Source organism: Colossoma macropomum, unplaced genomic scaffold, assembly GCF_904425465.1.
Source record: "Colossoma macropomum unplaced genomic scaffold, Colossoma_macropomum, whole genome shotgun sequence".
Lineage (NCBI taxonomy): Eukaryota > Metazoa > Chordata > Actinopteri > Characiformes > Serrasalmidae > Colossoma > Colossoma macropomum.
In genome coordinates this window covers 9,882,334-9,901,890 of record NW_023494805.1, presented here as the reverse complement: position 1 = coordinate 9,901,890, position 19,557 = coordinate 9,882,334, and the positions used below count along the sequence as shown (strand labels likewise).

The following is a 19,557-nucleotide window of genomic DNA, read 5'->3' as shown; positions in this document are numbered from 1 at the left end:
GTATCGGAGAAGAAAAATGGTATCACTCCATCCACAACTGAAAACCAGGCTGACCATGCACACAGCTGACCACATTAGGGTGTTTTAATCCCTGTCCTAGAGCAGACATTACTCTGCTCTACCACACCACAAAGGGTCACTTCAGAAAGACCTTGAGAATCATTAGAGGTGCATCAAATGGGTTGGAGCAGGGCAAATACTGAACTATGCAGTCCAAGGGAACTTTTAGATGGGAATAGCTGGCTCCAGATAAGAGGTTTTAAGCCAATTCCAGTCTTGAGAGCATGCCAGTAATGAGATCTTACTAAAAGCAATGAGATAAAAGACAAAAGTACATTGCATCTGTTAAAAAATCCTGCACTTTTCATCTTGCCTGTACTTTCGTCCATGTTTATAGATAACAGTGTGTCAAACAGCGTCAGAAACCACATAAGCACATTTATTTCAGATTACTTGCACAGTGTGCAGAATGCTAACTGGTGGCTATAGGCTTTCATTACTTGTTAGCTACCTTAGCCTTGTAGCTCCAGTGCAAAACTAAAGAGGCAAACTTCAGCCATCAAAGACTTCCTGGCCGATTGACTGCCTCTGAGGTAATGGAATAACTGTGTAAACTAGATTTTCACCCAATTATTCCTTCAATATAATTTTTATTTCTACAAATCCTCACTTCTTTTACATCTTTCATGAACTCTGCCTTTTTAGAAATCCATCTCAACCCATTTACACTGCTTTTAGCCCAAAACTGTAGGGAAAGGCTATAGCTTTAACACCATTTAGGTTCAAATGAAAAGGAAAGCAAGGCTCTGCAAATAAATCGAAGACACAACCTTGACCACAAACATTTATCCAGCAAAAAAAATCTCTCCCAAGAAAACAACAGAAGCTTGAAAAAGGGAACTGTATTTCAAACAGAACGCTGGGGTACGTGCATATGGGTAATGTTACAGGGCTCCTTCTTCAAAAGAAGGGGAAAAAGAGAGAGAGAGAGAGAGAGAAAGAAAGAAAGAGAAAAAACTGGGCAAAGAAAATCAAAGCTATCAAAAATGAGAGCAAGACCCCCGCACTCTCTACTTTTCCTCCTTCTTCTAGCAGGAAAGAGATATACTATTGAGCGAAGCGTCTTGCCATGCCATTAGCACAGTCGCACAACAAAGGAAATGAATAATAGAGAGGCTGATTTCAGCAGAGCCAGAGGAGAGAGAGAGCAAGCTTCCCTTTCTATTCCCTCGCTCTTTCTTTCCTCTGGCAGCACTGCATTGATCTCTTTCTCTCTCTCTTTCTCTCTCTCTCTCTCTTTTTCCCTGCACCTTGCTATCTAGCCCACCCCTCCGATTATTTTTTACAACACAAATACAAAAGTCGGTCCACTCCAGTTTAGCCAAAACTGACATTCGCTTCCACAGAATAGCTCGAACCCCACACAGTCGGGGTGGAAGAAAAAGAAGTACATAAAAAGAAGAAAAGAAAGAAAGGAGGGGGGGGGGGCAGCACAAGACGCATGTGGTTATAATTACACCCAGGCAGCACATAGAGCTACAGCCAAGCTGTGGATCACAAACCCGATTGACTTTGGAAGGAGAAAGGGAATAAAAAAAGGACGTGAAAAAGGAGGAGAGAAAGTACACTGTCTCATTAAATCACCGACACCACACTGTTCCTGAACCGCGCGCTAGGTAGAATGCACACTTTTCCATCGCCGTTTCTTTTGTGACTAATTTTTCTTTTCTTCTGGGTGCGTGTCAAACAGTGATGTGAGCTGGAAACTCTTTTTCCTCTCTCTCTCTCTCTCTTTCACACACACACAGACAAAAAGGCCAGGAACATACCTGGAGGCCAATTTATGAACAGCCCCTCACCACCATGAGATTGAGCTGTAATTGGCCAGAGAGGTCGACTCAATCAGAAACTGGTGCCAGAAAAAGTGTAAAACATAGTTACTGAGATTTAGAGTTTCAAGCTTACAATGACAATAATACAGAAGTTTAACTTTGGTGGGCATCCTGAACATTGACTAAAAACTATCAAATATCTTACTAGGGGTGGCCAATGTGACAATATTCATCGCTATCGTGATCAGTTGCGTCACATTTCGCTTTTCTGAGCATATCGTGGGTACTGACCAACGGCATTTATTACAAAAACAGCATAATTAGTTCATTTTAACGCTGTGCAAAATGTAAATAAAAACAGAATGCAACAATGTGCAAATCATTTAAACCCTTCATTTAATTAAAAAATAGTACAAAGACAATCTCAAATGTCTAAAATTGAGAAATTTTATTTTTTTTTGAAAAATATTTGCCTATTTTGAATTTAATGCCAACAACACGTTCCAAAAAAGTTGGGACCGGGGGCAACAAAAGGCTGGTAAAGTTGTGCAAGGCGAAAGAAAAAACACCTGGTGGTTCATTGGCATAAGCTCAGTAACATGACTGGGTGTCAAAAGAGCATCCCACAGACTTTCAGAAGTAAAGATGAGGAGGGGTTCACCACTCTGTGAAAGACTGCGTTGACAAATAGTGTAACAATTCAAGAATAATGTTTTCAATGCAAAATAGTAAAAAACTTCATCATCTACGGTATACAATATAACTAAAAGATACAAAGAATCTAGAAAAATCTCTGAATGCAAGGGACAAGCCCGAAAACCAATATTGGCTGGCTGTGATCTTCGGGGCTTCAGGCAGCACTGCATTAAAAACAGAAATGATTCTGTAGTGGAAATCACTGCATGGGTTCATGAACACTTCTGAAAATCACTGTCTGTGAACACAGTTTGTCACTGAATCCACAAATGCAAGTTAGAACTTGACCATGCAAGAAAAAAAAAAAAAAACATATATAAACAAGATACCGAAACGCCACCACCTTCTCTGGGCCGGAGATCATTTAAGATGGACTGAGGCAAAGTGGAAAAGTGTCCTGTGGTCTGATGAATCAAAATTTTAAATTATTTTTGGAAATTATGGACACTGTGTCCTCTGGGCTAAAGGCCATCCAGCTTGTTATCAGTTCAATCAGTTCAATGGGTAACTTGCACATCTGCGAAGGCACCATTAATGCTGAATGATATATATAGGTTTTGGCAACATACGCTGCCATCGAGATGATGTCTTTTTCAGGGAAGACATTGCTTATTTCAGCAAGACAATGCCAAACCACATTCTGCACGTATGGCTCCATGGTCCAGTCTAAACCTGTCACCCATTGAAAACATTTGATGCGTTATGAAATTAAAAGTATGACAAAGGAGACCTCGAACTGTTGAGCAGCTGAAATCCTATTTCAAGCAAGAATGAGAAAACATTTCACTTTCAAAAATACAACAATTGGTTCCCAAACACTTACAGAGAGTTGTTAAAAGAAGAAGTGATGCAACACAGAAATAAACTTGCCCGTCTCAACTTTTTTGAAACATGTTCATTTTTTTAGAAAAAAAACAACAAAATTGTTGTCTTTGTACTATTTTAAATGTTATATATGGTGAACATGATTTGCATATTATTCCATTCTATTTTTACTCACATTTTGCACAGCGTCCCAACTTTTTTAGAAATGGGGTTGTAAGTTAATACAAAGTAATTTTGAAGCATTTATATTGGTCCATTCATCATGAATTTTGCACACAATGCAAAGGGCAGCTGATAAGCTCAAATAATATATGAAAATAAACAATCCTCAGGCAAGACTTTATTGTCCGCCACTATATGCCGCATTTCTAGCAAGGACTTAAACAATAGTGTAAGAATCTCCAATAAAAACAACATGGCTCAACAAACCTCCACCAGAACTCTGTTAAAATGATACAAAACTCTTGTAAAATAAAAGCAGCTAAAGAAAGCCACGGCACACTGCATTGCACAATTAAAGCCATTTTAGCATTCATAAACCACTGTCCCTCTCAAACCAGCTGAGCACTGTCTGCTTCGGTCCACCTCAGCATTATTGCACAGTGAGTATTGGCTAGTGTCAACGGCTCTTGTGAATCATGCAGTGACATGACCTGCCATGCATCTACCAATAATTCATTGAGCCCAGCTCACTGCAACACAGGCAATGTTCTTTTCTTTGCAAAAGAATAGATTTTTTGCGCTCAATCGAAGAGACTGATCTTTGAGGTCTACTGACGGTTCACCTTATCTCCCCTGATCGCAGTATGGCATCAGCCCTTCCAAATTTATAACATTAGAGTGGGATTTTCCAGTTCCGGGAGGAATCATAAATAAGTTTGAGAACATTACGAGAGTCACTAATTAACATCTGAAGATCCTGTGGTTGTCATAAATGTGGCTTTAAAAAAACTGTCCATCATTGCGAGAACAACATGTGAGCACAACATGTTTCAGTGGTAAAATCTATCTCCTGCGGTCAGAAGCTATTGTGACTTTTTTCTATTAAACACCGCAGACAACTTTGAGACTGCTAGTAAAACACAAAACAAGCACTTGGTAAAATGAGATTATGCTAAATGGTCTCATGCCCAATGTCCATTCTTTGTTAGCTTTATTAGCATTTCTCAGTGATGTGAAGGAACACTAGGTAACTTTTCACCTCTTCTAATAGGACTTGTGGACATCTAGCTTTTATGGCGGAGAGTTTGAGACGACGTGGGTAAAAGCGCAGGGGAATTAGCATGAACACCAACTAGCAGCCAAATTTAGGTTTCTAATCTTTGATTTTGAGTTTTCAGCTGGTTTTTATACCAGTCAAAATGTACAGAGGCTCCAGTTTTATTCCAGTCAAAGACTAAATCCAGAGATCTCAGTGGAAATAAACAGCTAGAAGGTTTTAATTTTAGCTTAGAGTTTTCAAAAGGGAGAGTTTTTTATTTCAGTCATAACTTACATATGCTTTTGGGTATTTCTACCAAAAAAACACCAGCTAGCCACCTTCAATTTTAGCTTATCAGTCTTTGATTTTGAGTTTTCAACTGTTCTATATTTCTGTCATAATGTCATTTCTATGTTTACCGTCACAGACTCTAACACCAGAGATCTGAGTGGACCGATCACGCAAACCCACCCAGCAGCTAGCAATTTTTAATTTTAGCTTTTTAGTCTTTTTAATCAACCTGTTTTTCTTCCAGTTCAAATTTTCAGAGGCTTTTGCTGTTTCTGTGTCCACTGTCACACAGACTAAAGCCAGAGATCTGAGTGGAATTAGCGTGAACACCATCTCAGAGTTTTCAATTTTAGATTTTCAGTCTTTGACTTTGAGTGTTCAACTGGTGTTGACTCCACTCAAGACTTCCGGAGGCTTTCTGTGTTTACTGCTGTCACTGGGTTACAGCGGCCATTTTTCAGCGGCGGCGGACGGAAAACAAAGCGTCGGCAGCGCACGCTCGACGGCAATGCCAACCTTTGAGGGCCGGCGGTCCCCCGTGCCTGCTGGGCGAAGTCATCCATATCAGGTTTAAAATAACCACACATGAGACCTAACCTTTACACGAGACAAATGAAAGAAGAACGGGCTCGCGCGCGTCAGGAGCAGGCCTCATTCACAGGCGAGCAGAGCAAAAGCATGACCTGGATTACCGTTCGCTGCCTGGAGGCCAACGCTGAATGCCACATGAGGTGACAGGAAGCATTCATCTGGTAAAGCACCGACACTGCAGCATCAAGAGCAGCAGAGGTAAACACATTGGGGGGGGGTTGGCATGCACCAATACACACCTCATAGCCACCTCTGGCCCACAGAGCAGGCATGTTTGCGGAGTCTGTTAGCATAGCCATGCTTACATGCACATATCTAATGAAATACAGAGGCACAGGATGCATAACCGTTTTCATGAACTGTAACAGCAGATGGAGATGGAATACAGGAACAACAGGTGAGCAGAAGCCACAGTGAAATATATAAGACTAACACGCTGTTCTATGCAGGCACACAGGCTACACATAAATGCTTGGATGCTGAAGAAAATCGATGAGATATTACCGCTTAGAATGGCAGCCTGCCCGGGAGTCTTCTGGTCCTCCGTCACATTGTCTTCTACTGCCATGGAGAAAGAGAAAAAGGGGAAAAAGAACGGAGAAAAATTAGACAACAAACACGCCAGCCCAGAAAATCCTTGGCTAAACAATCTCAGCCTAATCTGTTAAAATCTCTTAAGCACAGATTCTGTGTTGTGTTGTTTTTGCATTGATATTCAGGGAGAAGCTTCTGCAGCGTGACTTCTCCGGGCTTTCGTTCGACCCGAGATTTGGGAAGGCGATCAGCTTTTTCATATGCAGGAGTCTTTTTTTTGCAAGGAAGGCCCGCAGCCACCCACATAAATCACTTATTGAGTTGAGAAATAGCAATGAATTATAGAAAATCCCCCTTTACAAAGATATCGCACAGAGTGGCCTGCTGTCCAACACACGAATAACTCGTTGACTCACGAAAAGAAGACACTGAACGCTACTGCTCCAATCACAAGCTTTAGTGAGAATGCACTTCAAAAAAGAGGAGTTTTGGGGAGGGGGGGGTGGCAGGATGCCAAAAGTAACAACCTGCGTCCTCTCCATGCCAAGCGGCAGCTCAATACAGCCTCGTTACCCGCAGCAGTTCTGCTGCTTGTCCTTCCATTAGCTGAACCATGTCTGTGCATCCTAATGACTCTCAACAACTGCTTGGAAGCTACAGGGTCCTCAAATGAACCCCCCCACCACCATCGCCGCCTACTCCCCCATTCCTCCTTCTCGTCCGCCGTTTAGACAAATTCATTACACGGCAATCGAGCGCCTTTTGACGAGCGCGCGGGCGCGCCATTGTGTTCGGGTTGACTCGCTGTAAAAAAAAAAAAAGTGTGCGCCTGCTTCATTAGAGCCTCCTTCGCCTTTCTCTTCGGTCTAAAACTGGAAGCGCTCCTGTCTTGCATGTCAGGTGCGGAGAGCTAAATGGATTTTAGCAGCGGGACGAGAACAAAAGACTCCCACCTGCTCCATGGAAAATGAGGCTTCTCCAGGAGGAGGCTCGCGCTCCTCGCTGCTCCCTCTCCCACCGTCCGAAAAAGCCAGGCCTTCCATTATGCCTTCCCCATCTAGCCTTTCATTTCCCGAGCGCAGGAAGAAGCGGGGGTCCTGACAAGAGCGCCCTGCCGGGGGCCCCACGCCGGAGAGCAGTCTTGAACGGAGTCTTTTAAAAAGTCCTCCATTTGACATAATTAAGTCAGAAGCCAGTGGCGCTGGAGTAGGTGGCCTATGTGTGGAAACAACAGGGTGGCGGCGGGCAGCTGCGTCCAGCTCCCTCTTCTCCGAAAAAAAGCTCCACGGGATCTCGAGTCAAAGCCCGCCGTGGAGAGAAATCAAAATTGTGACTGGTCGGATCATTACAATGGCGCAATTCTTTTTCGCCATGTTAGCAGCACCGCCGGGCTGACTCCAGCCATTCAAAGTCTACAAGAAATCTTATTTAAATGATAAAGTTTTAGAAGAGGCAGCTTCATTTTTTCTCTCGGTATTAAGTAACAGCATCTATAAATGCTGTCACTGTGGCTGTTTTCCAAAAAAGTAGTAAAGAAGACGGTTCTCACCTCATCTTTCAGAGTAAGCCAACAAATGTATGGGAATATACTATAGACTTCACTCACCTCTTACAGTTACTCTGATTAAACAAACGCTTTCAGCATCTTAAATAAGCTCTTAATGACTTGAACTGCAATATGAATACGTGCTTTTTCAGAAAAAGCCACATTGAATCGAAAACCACAGCAATCTGTAACTCTCTCAATATTATTGCTGCTTTTTTTTGACATTGGAGGCACTATTTTTAACCAGCGTCGCAGACGACATGAGTCCAGGTTTGATAGATTTGATGGGAATACAAACAATAGCTTTTTTATTTTTGCAAAATCTTTGCTTAATTCAAAAGTTGAAATGTAAACAAAGTCATTCAGAGTGGTTGTGAAATGGTTAATTGTAGAGAAACTTACAGACTCTGATTTCTTTACAGAGGTGGTAATGGGAACCAGAGGTTGTGACGTCTACAACATAAATAAAGCCATTTTATTTACTACCCAAAACCACCAGTGAACCTACATGAGTCTTGAGTTGAGGCGCAACGTTGATGAAGGTAAAATAGTGATAAATCTGAAAAAATAAGTTTTCTTAATGACTATTTTGCTTTGCAATGCCCTACATGTACCACTTCACCATGAATGAATTACACATTTTAGGTGAAAACTTCATCTCAAAACTATCATAAAATGATGTCTGAGACACAATGCAGCATATTTATAACCGTTTCAGGCAACAAATTTCTGTGATGTCACTTTTAGAGGTTTCTTCTTCGGGCGTCTGGTTCCTATCACCACCACTGTGAACGATTTAGACTCTAAGTTTCTCTAGAATGGAGCATTTCATATCAGATCACTCTGAATGACTCTGTTTTCTTAACCTTTTTATTATTCAGAAGTTTTGAACAATCGTAAGAATTTGAAGTTTCATTCTGGCCTATGAAGAAAGATTCTTTGCTGTGATATCTATATATATATATAAAAATAAACGATGCAGGTTCACTGAGAGTTCAGAGTTTTTGGGTGTAAATAGAAAGGTCAGACAGGTAGGGAGGAACATCAAGCAGTTCTAATTATCCCAATAATTCTAACCACTGTGAAAAATCGATGGAATCCCCTTTAAAATGTCGACGCTGGAGTTTGCACCCTTAGAGGGCCAATTTGAAGAGAGTACATAAGGCAAATGAGCCCACACTTCAGTCCCTCACTCTCATAACTACATACCTTCCATATTATTTTCATAGTAGTTACAACATAATTGATTAGTATCAAGTTTAATAACTACACAAAGTTTTAGGGGTTTTCTTGATGTTTTTCGTCATTACCAACATTAAAGACATCATTTACACAGGCACCTCTATCCCAAGCTTCTCTTTTCCCTACATAGTTTGTGACAAAGTGACCAGTCATCACCCAAGAAAGAAAGCAGGGGAAACCGATCGAGCCTTGAGTCATCACGAGAAAGTTTCGGAAACCTGCTTGACTACCAAATGTTTCACGTCCAAGACAGACGCGCAGCTGGGGCGTGTTCACGTGAGCTAAATGAATTTCTCAGTCGCCACGGAGGTCTGTGCACATTTCAATCCGGACCGGAGGGGGGATCTTAATAAATCCCCCACAGCCGAACGGGAGATGGGTGTGAGGGGAATTCATATTTTTGTTTTGATTACCATCCCTGTCGGCGAGATCCGAGGAGTTCGGGCAGAAAATTCCCTTTAATGACATGTTCAGAACTTTTGCATTATGGCTGCAAAACAGTCATTTGTCACCACGGCGCTCTCATTAAAAAAGTTTCTGCCATTTAAACCGAACTACGCGTTGGCACTCTTGTAGGACCACTGTTTTTAATATACAGTACATAAATTCCTTCGCTGTTGGATGTTGTGATGGTTTACCCTGCTGGGCAAGTGATTAGCCATTAGCAATGACAACGATAGGAAGACTGCTGCGCAACCTGCTATACTGTCTCAGCCCGACGATGGGCACAAAGAGAGTTATGGCGGGAATCCTATGAGTCAAGCACAGCACTGAGGAGGATCATCCAAGTTTCTGCTCAATGAATGGAGAGTGACTGCATAAGAAATTGAGAAAATATTTCTAGTAAAAGCACAGGTATCTATAAAAACATTACAATGTTATTATAGTTTCATTGGTGGAAATACATTATATATAGAGAGAGGACTGAGCAAAAGCCAGAGACACTCCTAAACTATTTAATTTCCAGTCAAAACCATTTAAAAATGTACAAGAGAGAGGAGAAAATCAAGCTCAAAAAATCAACAGGTGTTTCTCTCCATCCTTCCACTGTGAGAAGACAACTCAGCACTATGGGTCTGAAAGGATGTGTAGCTGTTAAGAAGCTGTTACTGAGAAAGGTAGAAGCTGCTGGTGTTTCTCAATGGACCGACCACCCCAGAGTCCAGACCTCAACACCACTGAATAAGTTTGGGATTATTTGGATTGTGAGAAGCAGAAAAAAACAACTAATTTCTAAGTTACCAAATGTTTAAAGAAAATACAATGAATTTCTAAGTTGGTTACCAAATGTTTGGTGAAGTGGAAAAAAATCCCTGCAGATTTCTTTCAAAAACTGAAAGCGTGCAAAAAAACGCAAGCTGTAATAAAGGCAAATGATGCACACAGTAAATATTGAAAAAACTGAAATTATATTTATTGAGGTTTCTGTTTGATTTTCTGATAAATACGTTTTGTCCTTTTTTCCTGAAGCTGAAAAATGAATGACTTGCATGTAATGGCTGTTTTGACTAGAAATGAAATAAACAAAAGGTGGTCTCTGACTTTTGCACAGCACTGTATATATGTATATGCGTATCATTCTTAAGTCATCTTTTCCCACTGTGACTTGTCCATGTGGGCCAGACTTATTTCTGGATCCTGACCAGGTAGGCCCCTGCATGAATCATTTTTTTTTCTTGTTCAACATGACATCAGTGAAGTATTTATTTATTTTTTTTCTGCGCAGCAGAAGTGCTTTGTTTTACATATTTTTGATGATGAAAACGCTGCCTCACACATGCAATTTGTACTGTAGCAAAAAGGAAAAAACAAAAAAAAAGACCTCCTTTATTCTCCCAACACATCGCCCTCACTTACAGTATTTCACCAACCTCCAGAAACGAAAGTCTCGGACTGCCAAAACCTAAAGCTACATCTGATTTGCAGCATAAAAGCTCAGAGATATTTACAAAGCATTCTTACTGACACTTATTTGTTACTGTTATTATGCTGATAATCTCTGAATAAAACCATTTGGCTCTGGGACTGAACTAAGCCTGGGATTAGTTCAGAAACGGCCTGTTCTTTGCCACTTGTCTCTCTCATCTTGGGTTTTGAGGCCCATATGTAGTAAACATAATGGCAGGTAGACTTTGCAGACAAAACGTGGCCATTCCTACCTTAGTCAGTTCATTTGCTATGCCTTCATAGCAGCTAATGCTGGAGTAAAGGTGATTTAAAATGTGATAAAACTACCCATAACATCAGCTTTTAACATATGGCTTTACATTTTTAACAAAGCATTACGTTATTATGATCCAGACGTTGCCCATTATGTAATAGACGATGCCACAAAATGACGCCATGAAGATCCACATTCACAGGTAAAACTGCGAGCTTAACGTCTCACGGCCGCTGTACTGTTCGAGTTAGCGCGCTAAAAGTAGCGAAGTGCAAAGGAATAATCTTAAATGTGATTAACTGCGGCTCAAAATCTACAGTGCTGCTCTAATTCCTTTTCAAAAAGGTATCCTCAGCAAAGGACCCCACTGGAGTAATAGACGCTAAGCCCCCCTTCTCCGCTATGGAGAGGAGTGGAGATATTCATGCAGGTGTTCCAGATAGCAGGGGACATTAGCGGCGCTGCACGGCAGAACAATGGGGCTGTAGTACAGGCAGGCTGACCAGGAGCGAGCCCCTCATCAGGGGAATCAGCACTCAATTTAGAGCGGGTCGCGACGGGTCAAACCTCCTCAATTAAAACTCAAAGCTGAGACGCCAAAAAACAGGGCCGGCCCACATCCCGACAAGAGGCTATTGAATTCAGGGCCCGCCGCTAAAGGACCAAATCGACCAAAATCAAATTGGCATGCTAATCATAAAGGTACGGTAGTAGCCTGCAATTAGCATTATGCAAATGAGATCAAGCTAATTGAAGGCTAGTACAGTAGATTTCACCTTCTATTAAGCATATTAGTATGCTGAACTGACTGTTACTGCAAATTATTTATGTCAAAGGATATGATGACCATTAAGGTATTACATTATGCACACGTCTTTGTGCAGCAGCACGTATTACTTTAGCGGCTTATTAAGGAACAATAAAGAAAAGGAACATTCTGAGGTTTAAAGGGTAATAATAGTATTAAATTTCATTTAGAATTTATTTTATAAATGTTCCTTAAACCCACAGCGCTGCAAGTCAATGGTTAAACAACATAGAACAAAATATTAAAGAAAATATTTAATATATAAGGTATTTAAACCAACTAGAGCCTTGAACAATTCCATTAAAAATTAATATCAACTGTAACAGCAGCCGTTATAACAATACAAGCAAAACATTTGACCATATGATAACTGTCTGACAGGCTTCAGACTGGATTACGAACATTCTACCAGCTGGACCAATGAAAGCCAAAAAAAAAAAAAACACAACACCATTACCTACCATGACCAAAAGAAAAAAGAAAGAAAGGAAAAAAAAGAAAGAAACTGAAAAATCGGTCAGCTCCCGAGACACCACGAACAACTTACAGAGGCGAGTGTCATGAGAAGTGACAGCTCTGCTAATGGGATTTTTTTATGCTTCTCTGACAGTTATATTAATGATAATGACAACCAGGTTTTTCCCTTATATTAAAGACTGTTGATGAGAGCGTTATCACCACCTTCTAACAATGAAAACGTACACGTCCTCGGCGTAAAGCAGTGGATTCTCACAGGATGACTATTATCACAACCAAGCATTCAACTCTGAAGTGGCCCTTGCTGTGTTTAATATGAAAACTATTCACAATTACCGCAAAGGGTTACTAATAAATTTTGCAAATCTGCTGGAAATATCGCTTAGATAATGATCTAGCACACAATGTCCTGCGGTCATGCATTATTTGGCGCTTGCAGAAGAACAGGAACCCAAAGAGAAACGAGCATTATCATGTGCACTGCGTGTTCACTCCTACACAAAGTGGGAAAAAAAGCCCAATCAAAGAATTCAGCAGCAATCAAATCAAGTCAGCGAACACTCAGAACTACAGTTCAATCTCAGCGATGTCAACTATCAACACAAAGCAACAGCGCACCATAAAACTGTATTAAAGCGCAGCCTTTTTTCACAGGGAGAGCTTCCAGAAGCAAATTATCATCAAAACTCCAGTTTGTATCCTGCATTTAGTCTTGCGGTTCACTGCTTGAGAGTCACTGGGTCATTTGCAGTGGCAACGTTGCACACTGACCACCTTAAAGGGAAATTCTACTGACTTTTTTAAATGTCTGCAGAATGAAATGGCTAAGATGTAAACAAAGTCAATCAGAGTGGTTTGATGTGAAATACTCCCTTCTAGAGAAAATCAAGAGTCAGAATTGCTCCCAGTGCTGGTGATAGGAACCAGACGTCTAAAGGGTGTTTTGCCTCCAAGAGCAACCTCACTGAATGCATTGCACGTTAAATGCATTGCCTGTTTCCAAGTTGTGTTGTGATAAGCTTTTAGAGTAAAACTTATAGGTATGTGCATTGTAAGGCAAATCAGCCCCCCCAACAATGAAGACATTGCGACTCCTGGTTCCTATCACTACCATTATAAACAAATACAAGCTTAAGTTTCTCTACTATGAACCACTTCACATCTAACCACTCTGAATGACTTTGTTTAAACAACCATTGAATTACACAGAAATAAAAAAAAAACTGATGGAATTCCCCTTTAATGGTTTTAGTACAGATGCTTTTTTAGGATTTTCACAATATTTCACAATATTTATTTTTTCTTCCACCTGATAAATTGGTAGACAACATAGTGTCGCAGTTTAAAATACAATCAAGAACTATGAGTACAATGATTTATATTCATTTCATATCCTGCACTAAAGCCAACTTAACAGGACTAATTATGTGTTCTTTCTAACCAAACATGCAGCTGGGAAGTGTTTTTAACTAGTGATGATATCCACGATGTGCTCAGAAAAGCATATTGTGACTTAGTGTGACGTAACTTATCACAATTAAGATACATACAGTCATATTGCCCTGGGGGCCGATGCTGATATCCGATTTTCATGTGGATTTTCACCTGATTTTCATTTTCAGACGGATTAACTCCACCTTTATAAGCATGACAGAGAAATATAGCATTTATTTGTACAAGGCTACAAATGCACTGAAAGAAATCAAATACAGACATTTTAATACAGCAGTCCAGTCGCCTAAACATTCTCCTCTTCCAGAGGATAATAAATACGTCATCACATATTGGATTGAGTTAGAATTGGCCACAGCTAGAATCAATAAAGCTAGAGCATCCACTCTTGAGACATGGAGACAGGTTTGTTTTGATGTGCTGGAAAGACTGAAGCAAATGGTCTGATGCATGTTGCATAAGAGCATCTCTTTATTTTTTGATTTAACTTATTCCTTTCATCCAAAAATTGATTTAATCTACTCTATTTGTAATGTACAGACAGATCAAATGGGAGGATGGGAGGGATGGAGAGGGAAAGAGGGAGTTGATTGTTGATTGAAGTTTGATTTTGTACTGTAATATGGTGATAAACAGCAAATTCAAAATAAAAGATCACAAAAAAAGTCAGTCACATTTAAATATCCAACGCCGATCATTTATTCTAAGCATTTATCTGCCGATACTGATTCCGATATTATCGTGCATCCCTGATTTTCATTCTGACAGCACAGCGCTTGCCGTGAACTACAGACTCCCTAATCTGGCCCTCTCTCGCGTTCTTAAATTTCCTTGTAATGTTGTTTTCCACACTGTGTAGTTGCAGATCCGAAGAGGCCGGAATGAAGAGGCCGTATTTAAGGTGCATATGACACTGGAGTGATTTCACGACACCCGAGACGCGGGAGCTAAATGGCGCTGAAAATATATTTACGTACGCGGAATTCCCTCGAAACATTCCAGCCAATAAACACGAGTCGGTGTTCGTTCGGCGGTGTCCGGTGATGAGACGCCACAGCCACGTCTCAGAAAGACACAGCAAGAGAGAAACAGCATAGACAGAGAGAGAGAGAGCAACGTGGCAAGCGTCTCATATGCCAGAGCCACACAGAGGAAGCACGGGCGGCGGAGGCAGAGTGACAGGCGGCTGGGATGAGCCATGCAGATAGGCAGGCCTGGGTAAATGTCAGCCGCGCAGGTTGAAGTGTTTGCATACAAGAGGATGATGTATGGCCTCCGCCGGTGCCATTTATTCCCCCAAGCAATAATGCCATCGCCAGCGTCTCACACACTACACTATATTGAAATGGCTCTTTGTAGGCAAAAAAAAAAAAATAAAAGAAGACTGGTTTAAGTCCCTCACTGGAATCTACACATACAGCCTCGGACAAACTCCCGCTCAGACGCTGGGGGAAAACGAAGGGATCACATTTCACATTCTGCCTGAGCTATATGTGCTTTGTTTGGCATCTTCTATTCCTCCTCCATCTGGGCTTTCACCTGGCGTCTGGCCGACACATACCTCCACTTATCTTCCCCTTCCCTACACATGCTTACTACAAGTTAGCTCAGCAAAGACAAAACCCATCCAGACGTAAATAAAACATGTGGCTACTTTTCCATTATGAAAATACTAGGAGGGGGAAAAAGAATCAATCACCATAATTAGATTTTGATATAAATATATGCAAAAGCTTGGCCGTCCAGGTCAAGTGACGCACTTTTGTTGATTTTCTATGTTAGAATTAGTTAAAACATTCTCTACAGAGGATGCACAATTTCTGTTCATTGGCTGAATTTAACATATTTGAGAAAAAAAAAAAAACATAGACTGTGCCAAGTGCACAAATTGTAACACATACAATGGCATTATATTTTATCTTCAAATACGTCACACTCAGTGAATAGAAATTGTGCACTAAAATGTTCTATATATATAGAAAATCTCTGTTCTCTGTGGAGGAGGGTGTTAAATTATTTTCACTTAGAAAATCACATCAGAAAATCAATTGGACACAGGTGCTCAGACCTTTGCATACAACAGTAGGTTTAACATAACACTGGAAACCTCATTAATGTGCTAACGAATATAAGCAATAGTGTAGTGATAAAATGACAGTCCTGATGAAGCATAAAGGTTTCTACAGTAAACACTGACAAATATGAGCATGTTTACAATAATATAAGAAATAAATCTATCAGTAATATAGTTTTAACCTATAAGATGGTGAAGCAAGCCAACAGATTTTCCAAGGGCTCTGAGCGTAAGCTACATTCAAATTCAACTAAGCCAGGTACACTTGTTAAGGACAATAATAACATAATATAGGCTGTAGAAATCAAGAATTGCTTATAATTGCATCTTGGCACCCCTAGAAAAACCTTCTCGGTTAGAATTACACACACACACACATATATATATACATATATATATATATATATATATATATATACACACATAGGCAGTAAGTTCTGAGTCAAACATATAAACAGCTCAGTGCCCTTTTTGCTACTAGCATAATCATCTGAGGAAAATAAACCCATAAACAACACTCCCCACTCCCCAAAAACAAAGATTTGAATTACATAATTGCCGAGAAGCCAGTGATCAGTCTACTGGAAATATTGCGAAATGCAAAGCAACACATCATCACAACGCAGCACAGTTTAGCTTCAGCACCATCAACAATGCTACCAAATGACTCTGCGAATGTGAAAAGCAGACATGATCACTCCAACCAAAACACAACTTCGTGCCACTTTTTCTGTTTTAAAAAAGAGGGTGCTGCTTATACGGCAGCGTCCACTGGGCTTTGTGCGTAAGAAAAGAGAGACGTGATTGTGTTCATCCTCTCTTCTCCCTGAGGTATTGATTTAAAATGGTGACTGGAGGAACACACCGCGGACCATGTAATCTTCCTTTGAGATGATGACTTCCGAGAACGAAAAGAGGGGGGGTAGAAAAAGAAAAGGGGGGGGGCATCCAGACCTCAAGCTGAGAATGTGAAATTGTGGACAATTATTTGCTGAGCGAAATACAAAGGCTGCCAGATGAACTGGAGCTTAGCCATGAATACCAGTGGCTACCCTCAAAGGCTACAGGGGGGAAGAAGTCTGCATTCTATTTACTTCCCCCCAATGTGGGCATGTGATTAAAGAAAAGTGAAGCCTTCATACTTTTTCCCCCCGTGTAGTCTTGGTGTAGCCTTCACAGCCTGGATAGTTACAGAAATAAAATGAAACTCAACCAGAAAGCAGTGCGCTCACACGTTTGCCTGTACTGTGGTCAGTTTGTGGTAATCAACATCACCAGAAGTTCCTCCGTCCACCCCAAACTTGGGGAAACAGGGCCCTACGGATCTAATGCAACCTGCTTGAGTCAAAACCACATTTACCCTGAACCTCTTACACCCACAACCAACCCACCTGCAGAGTCTCAGCTCGGACCCCCCAACCCACAAGCACGCCTGGCCGAGGGGTTCGAGCTGACCTCTCCAGAAGAGTGGATGTCCATGAAGAACAAGGCTTGGACGGTCAGTATCCCTCTTTCTGTGTTTAGTGTTTCCCCCACTACTCAAAACTGTCCCACAAGCCATGTCACGTGACCCCAAAGGCCACAAGGAAAAGTTGCACTCCCATCAACCCTCAGTCCACATGCCAGCACTGTCCAAGTCTACAGAAGCTAGAAGCTTTCACACTCTTTATTTTCACCTTTTCCCCCCAAACGAAGAATATCAGAGCTGGGGGTCTACACTCAGTCAGCCCTGGAGACCCCAAAAGTTTCCCAAGCACACGAGGAGGGTGTAATTAGTTAACTAACACGTTCAGAATCAGAACTGCGCGTCCCATAACAGACCTACACTTCACCACCTCCAAAAGTTCCCATTCGCCAAGCTTCTTGTTCGAATTTTCCCGTTCCACCTTAAATGAATGTAACTGCTGCACTATTTAAGGTGGAACGGGGAAATTCGAACAAGACGCTTGGCGAGTAGGACGCCAGCTTCAGTCTCGTCCAAAAGTTGACCCTAAAAGAGGCAGTCAGCCCCCCTGCACGACAACAACAACTACAGCCTCGTCACCCCTCCGCCCCCCCCTTACTCCTACCCCTCGGACCGCGTGCAGCCTTCACCGCGTTAAAGCGTTCTACTACCACAGCAGTCCTGCGCCCCGCTCCACAGACGGCACTTACCTTTCAGTGATCTTGGTTTTGCCTGCTTGCGGCGCGACATCCTAACAGGGGGAAGGAGGACGGCGTTCAGTGTGAGAAGAAAAAAAAACACACACACAAAAAAAAGAAAACAGAGAGAAAAAAGGACAGAAAGAAGAAGAGTCCTGAACTGACAGCGCGAGGGTTTCTTTTTCTCTTGTTTTTGGTTTTAGCTAAATCATGCTTTCCGGAGAGAAGGAGGAGGGGGTCGGTTTTGGTTTTGCTTCTCTCTCTCTCTCTCTCTCCCTCTCTCTCTCTCTCTCCCTCTCTCTCTGTCTGTCTGTATGTCTCTCTCTCTCTCTTTTAATTATCTTTTAACACGAAATCTGTGTTGGGAAAAAGTGCGAGGACGCACTAAAATCACGCGCTAAAATCCGTCGCGCGCCCATCATCATTCTCCGAGCCGCTGCAACTCTCTCTCCCGCTCTCCCTCACTCTCTCTCTGGCGCGCGCGCACGCACGTGCCGCGGAGAAAACCGCACGCGATGATAACGTGAGGTGCAAAAATAATTTTTTTTTTTTGCTTATGTCTCTGATGTTGGTATTGAGTGAAAGAGGCATGAGCAAAAAAAAAAAAAAGAATAAATGAATAAATTCGCCTATTAACGCGAAAAAACGGCAAAACACGACGAAAAAAAAATTAAACACTTTTCTCCTCCGTAAGCGACTAACTAACTCTCTCTCTCTCGCTCTGTCTCTATCTCGCTCTCCCCGTGCCGGCTGTGAAATCGAAGAGTAAAGTCAGCGTCTTAATTGTTTTTTTTTTTCTTTTTTGTTGTTAAAAAGAAGAAGAAAAAGAAGCAAAAGAAGAAGGAGAAGAAGAAGGAGAAGAAGGAGAAGGAGAGGAGGAGGAGGAGGAGGAGGAAGAGGCAGAAGGAGAGAGGAGAGGATGCGAGCTGGAGCTCCTTCCTCATCACAAACCTGCGAGGTCTTGGACTGCGCCGTCGCTCCGGTAGTCCACATAATAATGGAAAATGGAAGCGAGGCCCCCAAAGCCATGCGGATGGCTCCAGAGGGGGCCCGGAGCCCGCAGGGACTCGCTCTGTACGTAATCACTGAGGAAATCATTGTCAGCCTGCCTGCGCTAGAGCACTCACGGAGAGGCATGATTAAAATCGGTGGCAAAACCCGGCTGGAATCCGTGCGCGCGCGGATCCGGAGTCGCTCGCGCTCTCAGCAGCCCCAGCACGAGGGGAAGGACTTTTTTTTTTAACGAGAGAAAAAAATAATAAAAATAAAATAAAAAGAATAAAAAGAAAGTTGGCGCGCGCTTTCTGTCTGCTTTTTTTACTTCTTTTTTTACTTCTTTTTTCTTTTTTTTTCTTCCTACCCGTTTTCAGCCTCCTGCGCTACGATTGGCTGGGAGGCTTTCCTCATGTCCGCAGCGATTGGCTAACCGTGGTCCCCCTCCTGCGCTGTGATTGGCCACTTAGGGTTCCTCTCTTTCACACGCATTGGCCGTCATGAGCCCGCCTCCTGCGCTGGGATTGGCTAGATGCGCTAAACTCCTAGCCAATCCTGAGCGAGGGCGGGCGGGGCTTGTCAGAATACGGGTGGAGGAAAGGTGAAAAGCAGGACCGCTTCTCCTCCTTTCGGCAGAGACGTGGAGAGTGTGTTTTCAGCGTTTTCTGGTCTACGTTTGCGGAGGAATACCT

General features: G+C 42.0%; 1 protein-coding gene across 5 annotated transcripts in view; it reads right to left on the bottom strand.

The window, feature by feature from the left end:
- LOC118826481 (zinc finger protein 521) overlaps positions 1-18,955 on the bottom strand; it is a 201,829-nt gene extending 182,874 nt beyond the window's left edge. Inside the window, exons 1-3 of one of the 5 annotated variants that reach the window (XM_036597465.1) lie at positions 18,824-18,906; positions 17,885-17,925; positions 5,941-5,997 (exon numbers count right to left, since the gene is read on the bottom strand). In XM_036597465.1, the coding sequence (XP_036453358.1) occupies positions 5,941-5,997; positions 17,885-17,924 (97 nt within the window). In that variant the 5' untranslated portion in view covers position 17,925; positions 18,824-18,906. Of the gene's footprint in view, positions 1-5,940; positions 5,998-17,884; positions 17,926-18,823 lie in introns of all 5 variants that reach the window. The other 4 variants (XM_036597462.1, XM_036597463.1, XM_036597466.1 and 1 more) reach the window with 4 other exon arrangements.
- Between the last annotated feature and the right edge of the window lie 602 nt (positions 18,956-19,557).